This window comes from Euprymna scolopes, chromosome 33, assembly GCF_053919585.1.
Source record: "Euprymna scolopes isolate OS-2025 chromosome 33, ASM5391958v1, whole genome shotgun sequence".
In the NCBI taxonomy this organism is placed as follows: domain Eukaryota; kingdom Metazoa; phylum Mollusca; class Cephalopoda; order Sepiida; family Sepiolidae; genus Euprymna; species Euprymna scolopes.
This window is the reverse complement of record NC_136514.1, coordinates 36,415,695-36,440,762: the sequence shown is the minus strand read 5'-3', so window position 1 is coordinate 36,440,762 and position 25,068 is coordinate 36,415,695. Positions and strand designations below refer to the sequence as shown.

At 32.1% G+C, this 25,068-nt stretch overlaps 1 protein-coding gene across 2 annotated transcripts in view; it reads right to left on the bottom strand.

The window, feature by feature from the left end:
• Positions 1-1,237: 1,237 nt before the first annotated feature.
• LOC145258192 (limb region 1 protein homolog) overlaps positions 1,238-25,068 on the bottom strand; it is a 170,501-nt gene continuing 146,670 nt past the window's right edge. For both annotated transcript variants that reach the window (XM_080116083.1, XM_080116084.1), the window contains 6 exons: positions 22,684-22,767; positions 21,859-21,935; positions 14,088-14,165; positions 8,468-8,541; positions 5,651-5,808; positions 1,238-2,210 (listed from right to left, as the gene is read on the bottom strand). In XM_080116083.1, the coding sequence (XP_079972209.1) occupies positions 1,948-2,210; positions 5,651-5,808; positions 8,468-8,541; positions 14,088-14,165; positions 21,859-21,935; positions 22,684-22,767 (734 nt within the window). In that variant the 3' untranslated portion in view covers positions 1,238-1,947. The remainder of the gene's footprint in view (positions 2,211-5,650; positions 5,809-8,467; positions 8,542-14,087; positions 14,166-21,858; positions 21,936-22,683; positions 22,768-25,068) is intronic.

Genomic DNA, 25,068 nt, shown 5'->3' with positions numbered 1-25,068 from the left:
TTTCCTGATAACTAAAAACACACATTAAATGTACATATTTTTTCTCAAAAATAAAAACACATTATGTGGAGGTGTGATCTATTGCTTTGTTTTCCTCGTAGTTTAAAAATCGGTAAATATTTTGGATCTACAGACTTGAAATTTGGTATATAGGATATTCAGACATGTGGAAAAGCTTTTAATCTGTTTTCATCCGGGGGGGGGGGAAGAAAAAAAAACGGCTGCTAAGGAGTTAAAATTGAAAAATTGATATGTGGAAGTCATCGGATTTTTATGTTTGCTGTTTCACGATTGCGCATGCATGAACAGTTCCCATTACAGATTACTTATGTCAATAATAAATAGTTTGAAAACAACTTTTAAAAGATCGTCTCATGCTGGCCTAATGGTTATCGTACTTGACTCAATGTCTTTAGGTTTTGGTATCGATCTCAGCTTGAGTTTTTTTTTTTTTTTTTTCTATACTTAATAGAAGTGAACTGTTTAGAAAAAAAAAAACATACTCGCATGGGCATGTCTCAGTTTTTTTTAAAAGAAATTTAACGTTATATTTAATACTAGGCAAAGCTGGGCACCTTTGCTAGTATATAAACTAAAAATCGAACCTTGATTTTTAGTTAAAAAAAAAAAAAAAAAAAAAAATGGATACACATTAAGAATCTGATAATTATTTCGGATTCCCTTTTCGACCTTCATTCATTTCAGAGACACCACCACTCTCCTCTTCCTTTTTAAATTCACTTTGTTTTTACCCCACCCCACCTAAAATCCCGTGAGAAAAAGAATAAACAAATATGAAAAAAAAAAAAAAAAAAAAAAAATCAAATGTGAATCTGAGAGGAAACCAAACATTTCAGAAAAAAAAAAAAAAAAGGCGACATTTTTTTTTTTTTTTTGTGCCTTTTTAGTTATACTTGCTTCTTCGGTTTGGATATGTACAGATAAAAAAAATTTAAAAAATACATTTATTAAAAGAAAAAAAAAATGCACCTACCCCTACCCACCCTACTTCCTAAAAAAAAAAAAAAAAAAAAAAAATGAACACTCATCACAGAACATCACTGTCGCTTACCTTCTCCCCCCCCCTTTTTTTTTTTAGAAACAATGTGTGAGGGAGGGGGGGGGCTCACGGTAAAAATGACATTTTTTTAAAATTCAACTCGACGCCTTCAAGAAACTGCCCTTTTTAATATTTAAATTGAATGCAAGTTTGATGCAAATCTGCATTTCTAAGCAATTTTTTTTTTTTTTTGTTGGAAAGAAGAGACATTGGAAGTTCAAGCAGTTTCAGCTTAGGACCCCCCCCTCCTCCCACAGGAAATATATCACAAACTTTCATCTGATCCCCCCACCCTTTCAACCCACTGCTTCATTTCACCCCCCATCTGCATATTCAGCTTTGGATAAAACCCCACATCTTTCATCCGATCCCCCCACCCTTTCCCCATCCAATTACCCCACTGCTGAATTTCACCCCCACCCCCCCTCCCTCCAACCATCCTTCTGCATATTCAACTCTGGATAATACTCATGACTGATGAACTGTCGCGCCTGGTCAGCATCCGTTCAGGATGCAGTAAATTCTCTGGATCGAGCCGGCACCAATCACTCTAGGGTGAATGCCGAAACACGGACAAGTATATTTGCAACCAGAAAAAGGGATTTAATTTTGTGTCATCCTTTCATGCAAACAACACCTGCTCAGAAAAATCATTAAATTTCGAGGCGGGGGGGGGGGGGGGGCTTTTTTTCCTAGTACGCAACAATCTTTCAGAATGTAATTACTATAAAATTTGTGTACATAAAAAAAACAAAAAACGTATATTATTTTTTTTAAGGCACAAACACAGTCGTACATTTACCTGCATTGAAAATATACCAAAACAAAAAAAAATAAAATAAAATGAGATAATGATGCGTAAACCGAAAGGGTTCGATCTTTGTCACTTAGTCGTCTTTTAGATTGCACCCGCCGCTACCCATGCTGACAGCACCATTCAAGTAATTTAAGGAATGCGAACGCTGCTTCTCTCGCTGGAAAACCATTTTCAACCGTTGGATTATTTCCTGTCGGACCGTGGCCGTAAATTTGTTGACAAGGCAGAGAGCTGTTGCAACTGCAAAGACGAGATTGTAGGAGAGGATTATGTAAAAGTTGCCGAGCCATTCCATGCTGCCAAAATCTCCAAGAAGATCAAAATTGGTGATTCCTGCAGAAAAGAAAATACTTAGTTTTAGTTTGATATAAAGATAAAGACAATTTGTACAGCTGGAGTATCTGTTCTGACCAAAGTTAACATCTTACACAGCCTAACATCACAAGTACATTTGAGCCTAAAGGCTCAACATATCAAGTCAACAGTAGGTTCTTTTATACGACGGGTGCATTTAAAATGATTGTTTCTGTTTAGAACACAACTGAAGCACGATACTTGACTTTTGCATTTGAAAATTTAATGCAAGCTATTATATATAAAAATAAATTTATAAAAATCAACCGTAGGTTATATACTGTCCAATGTAGACTGCAACATATTGTAAACTTAGTCACTGTGAAAGGGATGTGAAGCTTCCTCCAGGTACATCATGATGGATCCCCAATTAGAGCAGGCAATCAATTGATGACAATAAAAATATTAGAATGCAAAATATTTGTTGATCATAATTCAATCCCAGGCAACGTTGGGGGTCACCCTGCTATTGAAACTATAAAAATGTTTTTTTGGGTTTTTTTTTTTCAATTTCATGTTTTTTTATTTGAATGTATACAATATGTTTAAGTATAAAAATAAAAAAGATCGGAGAAACGTAATTTAAAAAAAAAAAAAAGTGCATGCATAGGGAAGATACAGGCATGAAAGAAAAAAAAAAAGCGAAGGAACTGATTTGCCTTGTCGCCACTTCCGGTAGCACTACGCCGGAAATTAGGAAGTACATTAGCTGACTATAACCTTAAAATTTAAAGCTTGGGGCAGATTAAGAAGAAACTGAAATTCACAGAATCTTAATGTCTAATAATTAAATTTCATGCAAATCTGAAATATTTGAATTTTTAAAGTTGTGTCCATATTTGATGCCTCTGTTCAGTCTCAAAAGACAAAGGATACCTCCTGTAGGGGCAGCTGCGCATGTAATTGTGAGGCAAGGGTTGCGCAATCCCTCAGCCACACCTCTCCTGAATCAGCACTGTTTGAGTCCAGTGGCAAGGAGAAGTCAAAGACTATTGGAAACAATGCCAAGATAAGCAGAGATCACATACAGCACCTGGTATTCACAAATGTTCACCATTTGAGTACTGACCAGGTTCAACGTTGCTTAACTTTGGTGATCCAGCGAGAACCTGTACGTCAACGTGATTATGCCGTATAGTGTCCATATTATGCACCCGAAAAACCCTTTATAATACTTTAGGTAAACGGAGTCTTTTAAAGCGAGAGAACAATCATCAAGGGGGGCTAACTCCTTTTCTGTCAGGCGGAGTTACCTTCCTCTTTAACTCTGTTATGCCCGTTTTTGCATGGAAGACGCAAGAACAGGACAATGATAGCTGCTGGCAGGCGCCAACGAAAAGATGATTTTGAACCTATGGAGATGGAGATATTACTTCTGTCTGTCTGAGGGTTTAGGACATGTGTTGCATGGAGAGAAATAATATATGAATGTTACAATATATGTCTAATGTGAATCGTAAATGCATGCTTAGATCTGATGAGCTCAGAGGCAAATTAAATCTAGACAGTGTGCAGAACAGTAGACTCCAATGGTATGGTCACATTGAAAAAAAAAAAAAATGGATGAAATTTATTGGTTCAGTAAATATTAGTGATGAGACTATTCCAATATTTTTCTCCGATTCCGATACAATTACAGATTCTTATTCTTTATAAATTTCTTAATATGTAACTATAAAATAGTTTTGTTCTGATTACTGTAAAAATACGTTTCTCAAAAGTAAAAACTTGTGTCGTGGGATGATCTATAGATTTTAGTTTTACTGGAAGTTTAAATCAAATATTTTCCAGCAGTGGAAGATTTTTTAAAAGCAAAATGAAATTTTAAAAAAAATAAAATAAAAAAATGAGATAAAGGAATCGTTTTTGGTATCAGAAAATAGGCACAAATTTTTCTGATACTCCAAAAACAAAAAGTTCCGATTTTTCCGATTCCTGATTCCGATTAATCATCCCATCACTATAAAGTAGTTGAGGGGAAAGTCAAGAAATATATGGGATGGACTTGAAAAAACAGATTCATAAATAAAGACCTGGCGAGAGATAGCTTGGTTTGGAAGTTAATCTTTAAAAGCTATCCATCACATGCCAGCATCTAAAACAAACATTAAACTGATGGTGGTGGCGGCGGTAGTGATGGTGGTGGCGACAGTGATGATGGCGGCGGTAGTGATGGTGGTGGTGGCGACAGTGGTGGTGGCGACAGTGATGATGGTGGTGGTGGTGACAGTGATGATGGTGCTGGCGACAGTGATGATGGTGGTGGTGGTGGTGGTGACAGTGATGATGGTGCTGGCGACAGTGATGATGGTGGTGGTGGTGGTGCTGGCGACAGTGATGATGGTGGCGACAGTGATGATGGTGGTGATGGTGGTTATGGGCAGGGGAGGTGATGATGATCCACCCATCTTAAATATTTTCTCAAATTCAGTCAATTTTTTTTTTCCTCAGTGCAATATGCCTTGTTTGGAAGTGGATAACTCCTAAATGCCGGAGAATCTTCTACTCTAATAGTTTCTTCCCTCAGACTGCTAGATTTTGGAATTCCATTCCTGTTACTTGCTTCTATGAATGTATTGACAAATTTAAACCAACATCTCGCACATCTTCTCTAAAGATGGCTTGAAATAGTAGCTCCTTACATCCAAATGGCAATATGCCTTGTTTTCAAAAAAAAAATAAATAAACCACTCCCATCCCATCAATTCTGCATCCGATTGTTTTACAAGTATTTCCATAGAATTTGGTTCAATAGTCTTACTACACTTGCAACACTTAAACGTAAATACCCCTGACTAACTCAACTAGCAGCAAAATCCCACCCCTTCAATGTAGAGAACCCCAGATTCTGGAAAACTTTCTACCCTAATAGCTTCTTTCTTTAGACCGCTTGACTTTGAAATTCCTTCTGTCCCATTTCCACAACAGTATCAAAAAGTAGAAATTTAAATGTAATGTAAACAAACATATTGCAGCACAACTTCCCACTTAGTATGCCCTCTAATCATAGTAGCACCTTATGCTTCAGTGGCAATAGGCCTTGTTTGAGGGTGAATAATTTTTTTTTAAGTTACAAAATCGCAAAATCACATCTTAGATCACCAAAGTTAAGCAACACCGACTCTGGTTGATACAAGATGAGTGACCATTTGAGAATACCAGGCGCTGTATGTAGGACGTCACCGGCAAGAATTGCAACAACCTACACCATCATCTTTCCTAACTGAGATATATAAGCATCTGGGGACCACTTGTGAATTTGATATTCTATGAAACTTCCTCCTTTGGAGGAAACCTGTTCAACCCATCTAGGATAAAAGAATTAAGAGCAAAAAATAAGAGAAAAAAAAAAAAAGGAAACAAAAAGCTTCGATTTTGAAAAAAAAAAAAAAAAAAAAAAAATTTTTTTTTTTTGTTACCCAATGTTCGTGATAAGACAGGAAGGGCTGAACTGAGGACAAGAATAACAATGCAGTTTCCAATGATAAGGACCATCGTGGTGTCGTCAATTTTCGGCCTCAGATGACAAAATCCAGGAAGTGTGTAAAAACCTACAACGGAGGCGCACATCAAGTAACTAAAAAAGTGTTAAGGAAAAAAATGGAAGCAAAAAAAAAATCATAAATTCATATGCGTTTCAATCTATATAATTATAAAACTCAAATGACCTTGTAACACGTGTTGTAACTCAACATCTGGTTTACGACTTCCGGTTGCGCATGCATACATAATCAACACGACAAAACATTGTTTTACTGTGTACGTTTTCAGCATCCCAATTGTTTTTTTGTTGTTGTTGTTTTTTGCATTTAAATTAAAAGATGTATCAAAATTTGAATTTAACTTTAAGTATTATGGTATTTGGGTACTTGATGACAAGTGTGGACCCCACACAAACATTGGTCTATTTAGCCATAAAAAACTTTTTCAGGCAAAAAAAAAACAAAAAAAAACAAAGAAAATGCCAAATTGATTTTAAACTGCAAATTAATTGAGCGTGTTTTGTTTTGACTTTTTTTTTTTTTTTTAAAGTAAATTTCATTCTAAATTCATTTTTATTTTATTTTCTCTACTAAATATTTTTTTTGTACATTTATAATAAAAAACAAAAATGCTTACGTAACTATTTGAGTGGACAAAGAACTTTGATTCTTCTCGTAATTTCCTCAAAGAACAAAAAATATTACATCTATGATGCAATGTAATTTGTCATCAGGAGATGCCTTTCATAAAATATCGTGATACGAAGATTTTTCAGTAAAAAATTCATAACAGTCAGAAGACATGCATTAAAAAGGGATTTTTTTTTTAGAAAACTCTAAGTTAACTTTACAAGAATTTATAAAAATTGTGTATGTCTGGCCTAAACAGATCACTGGTGTTGTCGCTGCTTATTTATGCGAATTAAATGTGACTACCATTTATCAATTTGGCATTTTCTATGGCTTTTTAAAAAAATTTTTTTTTTTGGCCTGAAAAATTTTTTTGTGGCTTAACAGACCAATGTTTGCGCAGGGTCCACACTTGTTATCAAGTGCTGGTATCTGTTCAGTGCACATTTACCTTTAAGTATGGCAAACCACTTATAATTCAATGGCTGTAAGTTTGGGTTTTTTTTTCAAAAATAAACGATTATAAACATAACTCAGAAATCTATGTATATTCTTTTTCATTTTAATATACTTTCATAGAAATGTTTCTGTTATGTCACAAAAAACTATTTTCTTTACATCACAAGTGTCACGCTCACACATTAATTCCACAGCTAATATAACATACTGACCCAATGGGTCACGGGTAGTCTAATATTTGGATAAATATCTATTCCGTAATCTATAATAAAAGGGAAGTAATTCAATATACTGAATAGTGCAAAAGTTTAGATTAACAGACAAGCTATTAAAAGAGATTCTTTTTAGTTTCAACATAATTTTTTTTATTATCACACCTAGATAACAAAATATTAGCAATTATGTGAGGCATGTGATTTCAGTACTTGCACAGTTTAATCAAGACATTAAAAAATGAAAATATTGAAAAAAAAGTTATATTGTACATACCCGTTATGGACTGAAGTTCTTCAAAAATATTTTTACTTGATTTGATCAAGTATTTTATTTTTTATTTTTGCAGCGAAAGAACATCTTTTTATATCAGTGAACTGAAAGTTCTAATTTTTTTACTACGAGGAATGGAGTGGAGGCGGGGGGGGCACCATGGGAAGATAACTATCTAAAGCGCTGACACCCCCATCTCCCTATGTTAAATAATAAATTCTGTTCCTTGCTCGTGATAAAAAAATTCAAACATAGCTACCTTTTTTGCTCAGTATCATACAAAAATGGGTTTCAGTTGTAAAAAGTTTTTCGGAGCACTTAATTCCATAACGGGTATGTACAATATAACTTTTTTGTTCAATATTTTCATTTTTTGATGTCCTGATTAAACTGTACAAGTACCATGGTTTCAATAGAATTGGGGCTTCATCACATTTTGCAAATGTTTAGATAACACATTTATAGGGAAATAGATTGGATGTCAAAGGAAGGTTAAATGGCTTTTCAAATATTTTTCTCCATAATGTCATCTAAAATCAGTGATTTATGCTAGCAAACTTTACAAATGCTAGAACATAGCATCATACAAGAAATAAAAAAAAAAAATCCAAGCCATTAAAAAATCAAACAAAAAATATTTAAAAACAAAAACAAAAAAAACGTTAAAAAGAATTAAAAACCACTTAATACATGACAGTATGCAAATTCAAAACTATCAAAAATATTCAGAACCATTAAAAAAAAAAAAAAAAAAAAAAAAAAAGCCATTAAAAAAAAATTAAAACCGTACTCGAAAAAATACAAAATCTTATGACATGAAATGAATAGATCACATGAAATAGTTTTCGAAAACGAAATCAGGTCACAGAAAATGGTCATGAAGTCAAGGAGGATTAAAAAACCAAGGAGGGAAAGACCCATCCAAACCTAAATTGGAAGGGCATAGAGAGTACTGGAATTTCAAGTAGGTTTATTGCCACTTAGATTCTAGATAAACCAATGGCCATTACTAACAAGAAATTTACTGCTGTGAAAATGCAAAGCAATTTTCAATGGTTATGAAAGCAGAAATTGCTGAAAATCTAGGCCAACTTGCTGTCATTCAGATCCTAGGGAACACTACTTGTAATGACATGAGAACTTCTACTGAGTAAAAAAATAATAATTAAGAAAGGATACAGGATTAGAACAATCTCCAAGGCAGCACCTGCAGGTCCGAGTGCAGATAAGGATGTTATACCAAGGGCAATTTGCTGGAATGAAAAAAAGAAAACATTTTAATTGCACAAGCAAAAAATAATCATGCGACAAATGACATTAAATTTTGTGGAGGTCAAAAACAAACAAAAAATTATCTTGTAAAACAACTAACCAGTTTCACTAAGTCAAAATTTAAAAAAAAAATAAATAAAAATTAAAAAAAACTAACATTTTCAGTTTTCAGCAAGAACTATCATAGGAGAGAGAGAGAAAAACAAATCAAGCATAATATGAGGTTGTCATGAAAATTATAGCTGTCTGAAGTGCTGGGTTTTAAAAAATCATTTTAACACAGAACCTGTAGTTTATTTCTGGTAAATTTCCACATATCTGATGTGTTCGCATACCTGATAATATGTTCGCATACCTGATAATATGTTCGCATACCTGATAATATGTTCGCATACCTGATAATATGTTCGCATACCTGATAATATGTTCGCATATCTGATAATATGTTCGCATATCTGATAATATGTTCGCATATCTGATAATATGTTCGCATATCTGATAATATGTTCGCATATCTGATAATATGTTCGCATATCTGATAATATGTTCGCATATCTGATAATATGTTCGCATATCTGATAATATGTTCGCATATCTGATAATATGTTCGCATATCTGATAATATGTTCGCATATCTGATAATATGTTCGCATATCTGATAATATGTTCGCATATCTGATAATATGTTCGCATATCTGATAATATGTTCGCATATCTGATAATATGTTCGCATATCTGATAATATGTTCGCATATCTGATAATATGTTCGCATACCTGATAATATGTTCGCATATCTGATAATATGTTCGCATATCTGATAATATGTTCGCATATCTGATAATATGTTCGCATATCTGATAATATGTTCGCATATCTGATAATATGTTCGCATATCTGATAATATGTTCGCATATCTGATAATATGTTCGCATATCTGATATGTTCGCATATCTGATAATATGTTCGCATATCTGATAATATGTTCGCATATCTGATAATATGTTCGCATATCTGATAATATGTTCGCATATCTGATAATATGTTCGCATATCTGATAATATGTTCGCATATCTGATAATCGATAATATGTTCGCATATCTGATAATCGATAATATGTTCGCATATCTGATAATATGTTCGCATATCTGATAATATGTTCGCATATCTGATAATATGTTCGCATATCTGATAATATGTTCGCATATCTGATAATATGTTCGCATATCTGATAATATGTTCGCATATCTGATAATATGTTCGCATATCTGATAATATGTTCGCATATCTGATAATATGTTCGCATATCTGATAATCGATAATATGTTCGCATACCTGATAATCGATAATATGTTCGCATACCTGATAATCGATAATATGTTCGCATATCTGATAATCGATAATATGTTCGCATACCTGATAATCGATAATATGTTCGCATACCTGATAATCGATAATATGTTCGCATATCTGATAATCGATAATATGTTCGCATACCTGATAATCGATAATATGTTCGCATATCTGATAATATGTTCGCATATCTGATAATATGTTCGCATATCTGATAATATGTTCGCATATCTGATAATATGTTCGCATATCTGATAATATGTTCGCATATCTGATAATATGTTCGCATATCTGATAATATGTTCGCATATCTGATAATATGTTCGCATATCTGATAATATGTTCGCATATCTGATAATCGATAATATGTTCGCATATCTGATAATCGATAATATGTTCGCATATCTGATAATCGATAATATGTTCGCATATCTGATAATCGATAATATGTTCGCATATCTGATAATCGATAATATGTTCACATATCTGATAATCGATAATATGTTCACATATCTGATAATCGATAATATGTTCGCATATCTAATAATCGATAATATGTTCGTATATCTAAGAAGCCGTGCTGCATGTGAGATGACGCCACAAAAAAATGGTGAAGAAATGGTGAATGTGAGACATGTGAAAGGCCAACATTGCCTTCACATTTTTGCCAAGTTTCAGAAAATTCTAATGGATGGGGCAAAAGTTATGGGGTAAAAAGTGTCATATTTTGCAATTTTGGAGCATTTGTGACCCATTTTGAGCTCCTGGAAATGACGAATCCCAGTGAAAAATGGACAAACTGTACAGTTTCATGCCTTAACACATGTATATTTGAATTCAGCTCCATGGAAAACCACTATATAGGTATAAATATCAAGTTTTTGAGAAATATGAAAAAAGAGCTCCAAAAAGACATGTTTTTTTTAGCCCTAAAAGTCCCACAGGGATGCAAACCAGAATTTTGCCAGGGCCACCCATACTGAATTTATATTAACAACAATGGCCTCCACATTTTGGCCAAGTTTCAGGAAAATCTAATGGATAGGTCAAATGCTATGGGGCCAAAAGTGTCATTTTTAGCCATTTTGGAGCATTTTTCACCTCTTTTGAGAGCCCCTGGGGACGCCAAATCCCAGTGTATATGGATAACGGTACAGTTTCAGAACTTAACATGTATATTTGAGAAAACCACTACATATAGTCAGATATATCAAGTTTTTATTGAGAAATACGAAAAAAGTTACATAAAGGGATGTTTTTAGCACCGAAAGTCCCTGTGGACGCGAACCAGGATTTTACCAGGGTAATCCATACTGGATTTATATTAACAATAGGCTCCACATTTTGGCCAAGTTTCAGAAAAAAATCTAATGGATGAATCAAAAGTTATGGGGCAAAACATGTTATTTTGGGCCATTTTTTACCTCTTTTGAGCCCCTGGGGATGCAACAGGAATTTTCGCAAAAAATTTATTTTACTGTGCACATCCATTTTATGAAATACAACTTGTGGCAAAATTGTAGGAAAAACTAATGGACGGTTATCTGGCAATCGTCCGGAATAACGGACAGATGCACGGATTCCACTGAAAACATAGGTCCCTCTCCGATAAATTGGGGAACCAAGAATTAATATTCTCACATATCTAATAACAACATTCTCACATATCTAACAACAACATTCTCACATATCTAACAACAACATTCTCACATATCTAACAACAACATTCTCACATATCTAACAACAACATTCTCACATATCTAACAACAACATTCTCACATATCTAACAACAACATTCTCACATATCTAACAACAACATTCTCACATATCTAACAACAACATTCTCACATATCTAACAACAACATTCTCACATATCTAACAACAACATTCTCACATATCTAACAACAACATTCTCACATATCTAACAACAACATTCTCACATATCTAACAACAACATTCTCACATATCTAACAACAACATTCTCACATATCTAACAACAACATTCTCACATATCTAACAACAACATTCTCACATATCTAACAACAACATTCTCACATATCTAACAACAACATTCTCACATATCTAACAACAACATTCTCACATATCTAACAACAACATTCTCACATATCTAACAACAACATTCTCACATATCTAACAACAACATTCTCACATATCTAACAACAACATTCTCACATATCTAACAACAACATTCTCACATATCTAACAACAACATTCTCACATATCTAACAACAACATTCTCACATATCTAACAACAACATTCTCACATATCTAACAACATTCTCACATATCTAACAACATTCTCACATATCTAACAACATTCTCACATATCTAATAACATTCTCACATATCTAATAACATTCTCACATATCTAATAACATTCTCACATATCTAATAACATTCTCACATATCTAATAACATTTTCACATATCTAATAATATTTTCACATATCTAATAATATTTTCACATATCTAATAATATTTTCACATATCTAATAATATTTTCACATATCTAATAACATTTTCACATATCTAATAACATTTTCACATATCTAATAACATTTTCACATATCTAATAACATTTTCACATATCTAATAACATTTTCACATATCTAATAACATTTTCACATATCTAATAATAATATTTTCACATATCTAATAATAATATTTTCACATATCTAATAATAATATTTTCACATATCTAATTAATGTGTTCTCATTAATAATTTGTAAATTATTTTGAGATAGAAAATATCTTGCAAGCATAGAAAAGCCTCAATTATGAACCATGCCAAAACAGGACCTACACTTTCTTTTGCAGGAATTCAGAATTGGGCACAATGACTTCGAAACATCTGCCAATATCAAGAGAGCATAGGAAGATGGTTGCACAAGTGATTGGACGCTTAATACATGACAGTATGCAAAACAAGTGTTAAATCAAATATAATTATGATGATATAGTGACATGTGTGAGACTTTGTTGGTTTGGTCACATTGAAAGAATGGATTAGATGTAGAACAGTTCACGTGACAAGCCAGTGAAAGATCAAGGAAAATATGGGAGGAAATGATAATTTCAGAGAAAGAGGGATAAACCAAGACCTGGCTAGAGGTAGGTTAGTTTAAGTCAATTCCTAAAACCCATCCAACACATGCCAGCATATAAGACAGAAGTTAAGCTAAATATGTTGCAGATGACAGTACAGCGAGAGGTGTTAAGAACAGGAGACTTTATTTTTTGGTTTTACTCTTTTTTTTTTTTTTTTTTTTTTTTTTTTACTCCAAATATTTTCACTTGGAATGTGAGGAGGCTTCTATTTAGGATTGTGTCTGACAGGGGACGTGGGGAGTTGAGCAGCGAGATGTGTTCACATTACATTTAAACTTCTGCATGTTAGTACAGTCAGGGATGCAGGAAACAGGGAGGGAATTCCAAAATCAAGCATTCTGAGGAGAGAAACTATTAGAGTGGAAGGCTTTTTGGCATCTAGGGATTTCTACAGTGAAGAGGTGGGATTTTGCTGCTTGTCGGGTTAATCAGAAGTGTCAAGCGGGCACAATTGTCATGAGGTCATCAGAGCACATTCCATTAAAGTACTTGTTGTAAAACAGGCACAGGAATGCAACACTGCAGTGATGGGACAGAAATTGGAGCTTGGCCGATAGTGCTAGACCTATTATATTGAAGACTTCAGGGAGGAGAGGGGGGATATTTTTTGAAGAAAGAGACTAGTTGAAGATGCACCAGCCCAGATGTGGCAACAATACTCCTACATGTGTGAATTGTGGCTTTATATTAGGTTGGTGCAAAAATGTTTTTTGACGTTCAACTATCTATAAAAATAAAACAAGATTTTTGCACCAACCTAATATAGGCACAGGATACTCTCTGTTGTGAGTAATTTTCTAGCAAAGTAGAGGGAGATAACCTTCCTTCCTTGGTCATTTGAAAGAATGGACGAGACTTGATTAATAGATGTAAAACAGTAGTAATAAACAATGAGGAATTCATTAAAATAAGGAAATTTACCGATTTATTCAAGACAATCAAAAACATTAATATTCAGTTTTTTTTTGTTTTATTATCAAACCGTTGTCTTTTAATAAATATTTAGCTTATAATAATGAAAGCACCTGAGAACTCATTTCTACTGACCTTGGTCCCAAAAGGTAATTCTTTGATTCCAATCAATAACTGGAATATATTGTGAATCACCATCAACACACAAATGGCCTGCAATGTAAACAACCAGAAAATGAACGATCACAACTGTACACGTGCAACATTGAAAACACGAACATATATCTTTTTGTGGTAACAAAAAAATTGGCAGAAATTTTACATAAACGATTGCTAATTTTTGGTTTGAAGTATATATATATATATATATATATATATATATATATATATATATATATATAAAATAAAAAGATTTTCATATTTTAATTTTTTCATTTAGTGCCTTTTAACAACTCTTGCTGACATTTTCTTAAGTAATAACCTGTACATTTCAGTTGACCTATTTTTTTGCCCTATATTTTTTTGTGCCTTTTAACATTTTGTCTGGGTCATTTTGACATTTGCTTTTCTATTTTATATTTAATTCTATCACCGTTTAATTTTTTTTTCTTCTTTTCTTCTCTGATCTTTCTTAAGTTCATTATGTCTCAGCAGCGGTGTCAAACACATCTTATTTTTCTTTTAATATTATTGGAATTTTTCCCCTTTTCCTTGTACATATTTGTGAATTATTCCATGGATTTCGGCCTTTTGGATTATTTTGGACCATCTTCCAATTACGTGATTTCCTTGGATTTTACTTGTGCAAATGGAAATTCAATTAACTTTCTTGGATTTATATTTTTGGATTTTACCATCATTGGATAATTTACCTTTCAGACTATTCATTCGCGTGTAATCACCTTTTTCATATTCCCTCTGCTTCACTTTTTGTTATCAAGTAAGATCTTTGACTTACTTGCAGTATCATCAAATACTTTTGTATGCAAAATCCGATTCCGCATTTTGCCAATTCCTACCCTCTGATGAGAAGGAAAGTTTCGAAACTCCGCGGCATAAAGAATAACCACTTATCAAGTGTTTCCTTTTCAGATTAAATGTTTTTAACTCTTTTTTAAAGTGTATTTTAACATGTTTTATTTACTGTTTGCTCTTATACTATATATAGACCTACAAATATGAAAAACTGTATAATGGAATAGATTTTTGCTGCAAAAGAGAATTCCAAACACAAATTACTTTTTTTTTTTGGTACTTGCTGCGAGACAATACACGTTAGTGGATATAGCTTTCAAAGTTCATCAAAACTGCTTACAGATCTATTGCCATCTCTTGCTATTTGCCTAAACTTAGAAAAACGTTCTTTTATTTCTTAATTATTAGCAGGGCTCTACATTGCGAGTGATTTTTCAAAGTGACGACTAGAAATAATCAAACACTTTTCTTTTGGCGATTGTATTTCTTTCACTGACAATTTTCCAAAGCTCACTACTGAGTGAAAAATAACTTTTCAACTTTTTTTTTTTTTAAATAAAAAAAACAAAAACAAAGTCAAATTATTTAAACAAAAATTGGAATGTTTATACCTTCAAATATCAACATAAAATTTGTATATTTAGAATTACATTTATTAAAAAATAAAAATAAAAAAATAAACAGGAAAATCTTTATGATTACATACTTGTCACAGAATGGAGATGTCGTACTCTAAAAATCATATGGGTTTGGTTAATAAACGAAAATATTTAGCTGTCAAAGGTCAACTAAATATAAATTTGTCTGTAGAGCCCTGATTAGTAATGTTACGCCTTTTTTTGCTTTAATCTGTTGTATAAGGAAATATAACGATATGTATACACAATATGTATATATCATGATATGTATAACTAACATATATTGTGTTCATGTTCGTGGTAAGCAAACGTGTCTATTTTAGTGCAAGTTGAGTTGTTGGTTTTTATGATTCTTTACATTGAAAAGCAATTACGTGCACGTATCATGAATTGATACTTTCATTCTATTCTGCCGTTCTATCAAGCCATTCAAAATAAGAGAGCATTCAAAAAATGAATCTGTAAGTGTAAAGCATTATGTAGCAAACATTAATATGTAGAAAAGCAAATAAATTGACGACATGTGAAGATGTTAGCCTATTAAGAAAAGCTCTCACACGAAACCATTTTTGTTTTTTACCCCACTCAATCTGTTCCATTGTTCTATACTTCATTTTCACGCTAATATGATCCATTTCATATCTAGTTTCATTAAATGCTTTCATAGCAAAATTTCTTTAGGCATTTTGCTAACTCCTCTCCTCTGATGAGAGGGAATGTATTTCTTTGACACTGTGGATTAAGGACTTCCACCTCAATTTGTGTTTCCTCTTCGAATAATAAATGTTTTTAACATATTAACATTTTATTCAACCTATGTACTTTACATATATATATATATATATATATATATATATATATATATTATAGTGTATTCAGGCAGCATTCCTTCATTCAGGCAAACATTAAAAACATACCTTGCTTAATGATTCTTTTTTCATTTTTTCGATCTTTCGTAAGATTTTTGATAAAATTGCCTTTTATCATCCTAATTTTTAATTGAGTTTTTTTTATCACTCGTAAATGTATATTTTAATCAACTTTTCATTGACTCTTTATCATTTGTAACTATATATTTCACTTCTATTTTTAATATTTTATCTCCACCTGATGATGATTCAAGAAAGAATCAAAAGCGCTCGTGTGAACCATGGAACATTTGTAAATACCTTCCATCTTGAAGTTTAAAAAAATCTTACGAAAGATTGAAAAAATGAAAAAAAAAGAATCATTAAGCAAGGTATCTGTTGTTTTTAATAATGTTTGCCTGAATATATATATATATATATATATATATATATACACACACACACACAGGGTGACCCCCCCCCAAAAAAAGCTAAATGGAGGCCATCTAGAACATATGCTGTAGAACGGCGAAAAAAAAAAAAGGCCAAAGACCCTAGTGCTTTGATTTGATGTCTTGAATATAATAAACTAGTTATGACCAAAGTTTCATTTCATTCGGACAAAACACTAAGAAACGGGGCCTAATTAGAGTTGGGGTCCGTTTTTGGGGGGGTTCACCCTGTATGTGTGTGTGTGTGTGTGTATATATATATATATATATATATATATATGCATTTTTTTTTTTGCCGCGCTCTCTCCCTTGTGTAGCGACAATTACATACAATGGTTATTCTAAAAGTCTAATTCTTAACTCAAAAGGTTTAAGAGCTACAAAGAATGGAGTTCTATGATTAAAATGAGCAACATTTTATGCTCCAGAATTTATTTTCTGTTGCTATTTACCCAAACTTAGAAAAAAGGACTTTTTCCTAAATATAGGTAAATTATAAAGAATATCATTTTTATTTATACATTCAATTTTTTTGGTTTTTTTATTTGCTTTTATCCGTTGTATAATTGCAATACTACTTGAACTGTAACATTAGATAACTCTTTATATTTGTATGAGAATTCATCTGCCCAATCAGGTGGTCTACCATGCATTTTTTTTTAATGGAAAGCACTCCATAAAAGGTATGAAGTCCTGTTTTCCAATGTTTCGAGTGCTGATTTGGCATCTGAACAGATCTTTTTGATCTATAACAGATCAGGAAATCATCCATATAGAGGGCACATTCTGTTCTTACATTTATATTTTTAATGATGTTATTTATTTTGAGGCTAAAACATGTAATAGACAGGATGCTTCCTTGTAGTACCCCCGTTTCTTGTTTTTTCCTGATTGATAGGGTATCACATAATCATACATTAAATTGTTTATCATTTATAAAATTTGTGATGAAAATGGGCATTCTGTCTTTTAATCCTAATTCTTGTAAATCTTTTATAATGCCATGCCAAGTCATATGCTTTTTCAATATCGAAAAAGACTGCTGTTAGATGTTCTTTCTTGATAAAGGCTTTTCTGATGAAGGTTTTTAGCTGAATAAGGTGGTCGATGGGGCTTCTTTCGTTCCTAAATCCTGACTGATAATCTGTAATCAGATTATTTGTCTCAAGGTACCATATTAATCTGCTGTTAATCATTCTTTCCATTATTTTGGAAATACAGCTAGTGAGTGCTATAGGTCGGTAATTTATGGCATTTGTACAGTTCTTTGATGATTTAGGTATAGGGATTACTATGGCATGCCTCCATATTTCAGTGACGTTGCCACTTTTCCATTTTTCATTAAATATTTGTAGTAGGTAATCTGTAGACATATCAGGAAGTTGTTTTATAAATTGATCGTGGATTTGATCAAGGCCAACAGCTGTCATGAGATTTGCCTAGGGATACTTTCAATTTATTTTTAGAAAATGGTTGGTTGTATTTTTCTGTATTATTTGTCTCAAACTGGAGTTTTTCCTTTTCTGCTTTTTCCTTAATAATTTGGAATTTTTGGTTAGAGTTTTTGGAGGAGGAGTTTTTTTTTTGCAAAAGTTTCAGCAAGACAATTTACCATTTCTTTCTTGCTAGTATTTTTTGGTTATTATATGTCAGCTGTTTAGTAGGGTTATTGTTATTTTTCCCTGAAATTTTTCGGATCAGGTCCCAGACCTTTTTACTTTTTGTATTTGTATTTATTTTTGGTACATAGGTTTTCCATCATGTTTGCTTCGATTCTTCAATGGTTTTGCGAGCTTTAGCTCTGTTTTTATATTTGTCAAGATCTTTAGTAGGTTCTTTTTTTTAATTTCTTTAGTATAGCTCGACGAGTTCTGATGGCTACTTGGCATTTTTCATCAAACCAGGGTTTATTATGTTTTGGGGAGGTAGAGCTTTTTGGAATGCATTCCTCAGCAATATTATGCAGTGTATTGGTAAAATATGTGATATTGTTTTGGTTTGGATTATTATCCGATGTTAGTTTAGTCCAGCATAAATTTTGGAATTTTTCCCAATTAGCCTCCTGTAAGTTCCATTGGAGTATTGTTTTCTGGCATTGGATCATTATTTTCAAGTTTAATGAGAAAGTGGTCACTTCCATATGAATCTTCTAGTACATTCCATTTGTAATCCAAGGCAAGTATTGGATCACAATGTTAAATTAATTGATGTAAATGTTCCAGTTCCTGGGTGTAAATAAGTGTGTTTTATCATGAAACATATAGGTTTTCATTATTATATTTTCTATAGTTTTCCCCTTTTTGCTTGTTTTTTCACTTCTCCATATCTCATTATGACTGTTTAAATCTCCCATACGGAAGATGGCTTTGGAAGTTGCTGTATTAGTTTGCTCAAATCTGTTTCTGTGATGCTTTCATTAGAGGGCATGTATAGTAAGCAAATGTTGATAGTTTTGTGAAGTGTTGCTTTTATTGCAGTTTAGTATTAAGTTGTATTTGACTTTGGGTTATGTCATTTCTAATAAAGATCGATCAATAACTACAAGAAACCTTCTCTACCACCAATAGCAATGGCCAAAGACTATCTGAAAGTACATCTTTTAAACTCCTCGGCCTAACATTCATAGGAAACAGGAGTTGGAAAAATTACATTGAGAGCATTGCCAGGACCGCTACGAAAAAGGTAGGCTCTCTCTACCGTGCTAGAAAGCTACTAACGCCCGAAAGTATCCTGTACCTCTATAAGGCCACCATTCGCCCATGTATGTAGTCTCTCACTCCTAAACGAAGTTCAAAAGAGAGTCGCCAACCTGATAGGTCCTGAACTGTCATCTAAGCTTCAGCCTCTGTCCCATCGACGAAATGTTGCATCCCTCTACCTGTTCTACAAGTACTTTAACGGTGGATGCTGCGACGAACTGCAAGCACTTGTACCCCCTCAACGTAAATACCCCGACAAACTCGACAAGCAAAATCCCACCCCTTCACAGTTGAGATCCCTAGATGCAAGAGAGCTTTCTACTCCAGTAGTTTCTTCCCCAGAACCGCTAGACTTTGGAATTCCCTTCCGGGTTCCTGCTTCCCCAACTGTACTGACATGCAGAAGTTTAAGTGTAACGTGAACCGACATCTTGCTGTCCAACTCCCCACATAGTACCCCTGTAGCTTATGTCCCTGATAGTAGCCCCCTACAACAAAGTGGCAATGCGCCTTGATTGTTTGGGTTAAAAAAAATATACCTCCAGAGGCTCTGTCCAGTATTGTGTATATGGTCATATTGATTGTGGTTTTTAATTTTTATACTGTCATCTGATTTCATAAAAGGTTTCTTGGAGACAGACTACTACTGGGAGTAGTTTATCGATTAGAATAGCGAGCTCATATGAAAATTTCACTGGATTATATTATTTGTCTTATTTCTATCCGGTATGATTCTGTGTGTCATATTTTGTATTTTAGTTTGTTATTTGGGTGTTTTGGGTTTAGTTATCTTTTTTTAGTTCTCATCTATCTCCATCTCTTTGGATGTAGAGGGTGTGTCTCTTGTTAGTGTTTGTGTCTCAGCTGAGAAATCTTGCTGAGGTTTTTTTTTTTTTTTACGTTATGGTTTGGGGCTTTTTGATTTGCTCTGTCTTATGTGTCCTTCCCGGCTCTTGGTCTCGATTGATATTCAATTTTTTTCGATTTCAATTAATACTGTTTTTAGTTTATTTTGGTTTTTGGAAGGAGGTATTGTGTTTCCCTGTTCTGCTTCCATCTTTCCTGATATTGTGTGTTTAATGTCTGCTTTTGTCCTTGTTTGTGACTTTGATCTTTCATGTTGGTTTATTTGTAGTTTTTGTTGTTCAGATTCTATTTTGCTCTTTGGAACTTGTCTTTGGTTACGTAATTGAGTTTTCAAGGATACTAGTATTTGTTTCTTGTTAGTTTCCTTTTGGTTTGTTTTTAAAGTTACAATTACATTTTTGAGTTCAGAACTAGTATATTGAGTAACTCTTGGTAGTTGGTTTGGTTAGTTTGGCTTGAATTTTTTGTGATGTTTGCATAGGTGTTTATTTTTTGGTAGGAGTCTACCATTTTCCTTGCTTCAGGGAAGGATATATTTTCTTTGTATTTTACTTCCACAATTTCTTTTTCCTTTTTGAAGGTTTTGCATATTTTGGGGTATGCTGGATGGTTTTCCAGGCAATTTGGGAATTTAGTTTCATTGGGGCATTCGTTTTCCATGTGGTGGCGTTCTTTTCGACCACATTTTTCACATGTTTCGTGCCCTCTACAAATTTCTCTATGGTGCCCATATTTTTGGCACTTAAAACATCTCAGAGGGGCTAGTATATATAGTTTCACTTTTTCGCATAGTAGATAGAGACATTGAATCGCTACGGTTCCAGGTGAGAATTGTCTGAAGATAGCGATTTCAATCCTACCCAAAGCCGGTCAGAGGCTTACTTAGCAAAAAACGTGGTGAGACTACAACAACTATGGATAGCAGTAATTGCTGAAAATGCAGTTAGGAGATTCGGAGTTCATATCCCGTCGCGGTTACCACCTGACGAAGGCCAGAGATGAGGATAATAGTCTGCAATAAATAAATTTGGTTTCCTAAGTTTTATTAAATTCCCTCACTTTTTTTTTTTGTCAATTTAAATATTTATCATCAAAAGACATGAATCAAGTTTCTTGCCAAAAATCTTCCACTTGTGGAACACATTATCATGAAAATGTTTTCCTACTTATGACAAACATGTTCATTTTCAAATTCAATGTCAACAAATATCTGCCGAGTCGTCTTGTGAATTAATCAGTTCCTAATCCTATCAATACTCTGCATTCATCTGACTGAAAATCTCACTAAACCTTATCCTCTAGTGGGTTTTGGTTAGTGGTGAACCATAAGATTTTTTTTTTTTTTTTTTTTAAATTCACCGCAATTATGTCTGAAAAATAAAGAAATTTTTTTTTTTTTTTAATATAATTCTTGCAAAATTACTTACAGTTAATGCCAATAAAATGAGAATGACAAGTGGGTAACCGAGATTTCTACGAAGAGGTGAAACCATTTTCCGTTTTTCTAAAAAAAAAAAAAAAAAAAAAAAAAAAAAATAAATAAATAAATAAATAAATAAATAACATAAAGACATTCTCATTTTTAGATTAATTTTCCAAAAAGAGTTTCAGAACAGTTTTTTAAAAAACGAGTTAAAAGTAAAAAAGTTAAAAAGGCTTGGAAAAAGAAAAAAAAAAAGTTTTAAAAAGTTAAAAATAAGTTTTGGCTGCATTTAAAAAAAAAAAAAAATAATGTTATAAAGAGTGAAAACAAAAGTTTAATTTATAACAGAATAAGCGGTACTTGTACAGTTTAGTCAAAAATGGAAATATTGAAAAAAAGGTTATATTTCACATATCTGTTATGAAACGAAGTTCTCCGAAAAAAAAATTTCACTTAATTTCATCAAGTAGTTTTTTTGTTTTTTTTTTACAGCGAATAAACAATTTATGATACCGAGCAAAAGGTTCCATTTTTAGGAAGAAAAGCACGAATTAAAGATGGGAAGGGAGTGTCGGCACTTTACATTGAGTTATCTCCCCGTGGCATGTTGTTCAGCTTCAGCAAATTTCACAATGGCTGCTCTCATAAGAACGTGTTTTTTGGATGTAAAAAAAAAAAAAAAAAAAAACTACTCGATCAAAAACGGATACGTACAATCTAACGTTTTTCCGATATTTTCATTTTTATTGTCTTGACTAAACTGTACAAGTTCCAAATAAGAATAAAAAAAAATTAAAAAAAGTTTAAAAAAAGGAAAAAATATTCTCACCCAAAGCTAATTTTTCCTTTATGATCTCTTCTAAAGCTTTGTGTAAATCAGTTGGGGCACAACCATTGGCAATTTTTGTTGGAGCTAGAAAAACAATTGAAAAGCAAAACAAAAATAATAGAAAGCTATTGCATGAAATAGGCATAATGAATTATCTCCCCTTCATTTTATTAAAAATGTAAATTCAAGTTTTTCAACTGTAGACATTTTTTTAGCATCCATTTTGCATATTAACATGCATGTGTATTTTCACCCCAAAAAAGATGTCAGGGGTTACTATGATTAGAAGCCAGATTTCTGAGGGCCATCTTGAGTTAGGTGCAGCAACATGTTTGTGCACATTACATTTAAATTTCTGTATGTTGTTATTAGGTAGAGCAGGGGGGAGGAAATTCCAACAGCAAGCAGTCCGAGGACAAAAAAATTTCCTACATCTAGAGACGTCCAGTGAAGGGGTGGGATTTTGCTGGTAATTGAGTTAGTTTCTTTTTCATTACGATTTCTTTCTTAACTAAAACAAAATAAATTTTTTTTTTTGGTGAAATTGAGGATGTTGCAAAGGCTGCTGCAAAAATGGTGGATTCCCTCTATCATGCTAGAAGACTACTCACACCTCAGAGTATCCTGTACCTCCACAAAGCCATTATTCGTCCATGCATGAAGTATTGTTGTCACATCTGGGCTGGTACATTTAACACAAGTTTCTCCCTCTTGGATAGGGTCCGAAAAAGAGTCTTCAATCTAATAGGTCCCACTTTGTTAACTAAGCTCCCACCTCTGTCCCATCTCCGCAATGTTGCATCTGTGCCTGTTTTACAAATATTTTAATGGAATGTGCACTGATGAACTAGTTGCATTTGTGCCTCCTCGATGTACATATCCCTGACACACGTGCTTAGCAACAAAATCACACCCATTTACTATCGACATCTCTAAATGCCAGAAAGCTTTCTACTAATAGTTTCTTCCCTTGAGCAACTACACTTTAGAGTTCCCTACCTGCTGCCTGCTTCTGTACTGATATGCAGAACATCGGAAAAAAAAAAAAAAAAAAAAAAAAAAAAAACTTTCTGAGGGATCTACTTTTAACATTGTGGGAGTCTGTTCCCAATAGATAGTTTAAAGTTGGACATGGAATTTCTTCAGTTAATCTAACCTTACTGGTAAGTGTCTGATATTCTGTGTGATTAAGTTGAGTAGTAAATGCAGACTGTATATGTTTTCAATGTGGACAGTGTCCATATATATATATATATATATATTGTCACATATATATATATATATATATATTGTCACATATATATATATATATTGTCACATATATATATATATATATATATTGTCAATTATATATATATATATTGTCACATATATATATATAGTCCATTATATATATATATATAGTCCATTATATATATATATATATATATATATAGTCCATTATATATATATATATAGTCCATTATATATATATATATAGTCCATTATATATATATATATATATATATATAGTCCATTATATATATATATAGTCCATTATATATATATATAGTCCATTATATATATATATATATATATAGTCCATTATATATATATATATAGTCCATTATATATATATATATATAGTCCATTATATATATATATATATAGTCCATTATATATATATATATATAGTCCATTATATATATATATATATAGTCCATTATATATATATATATATAGTCCATTATATATATATATAGTCCATTATATATATATATATATATATATATATATATATATATAATATATAGTCCATTATATATATATATATATATATAGTCCATTATATATATATAGTCCATTATATATATATATATATAGTCCATTATATATATATATATATATATATAGTCCATTATATATATATATATATATATATAGTCCATTATATATATATATATATATATATAGTCCATTATATATATATATATATATATATAGTCCATTATATATATATATATATATATATAGTCCATTATATATATATATATATATATAGTCCATTATATATATATATATATAGTCCATTATATATATATATATATATAGTCCATTATATATATATATATATATATAGTCCATTATATATATATATATATATATAGTCCATTATATATATATATATATAGTCCATTATATATATATATATAGTCCATTATATATATATATATATAGTCCATTATATATATATATATAGTCCATTATATATATATATATATATATAGTCCATTATATATATATATATATATATATATATATAGTCCATTATATATATATATATATATATATATAGTCCATTATATATATATATATATATATATATATATATATATAGTCCATTAT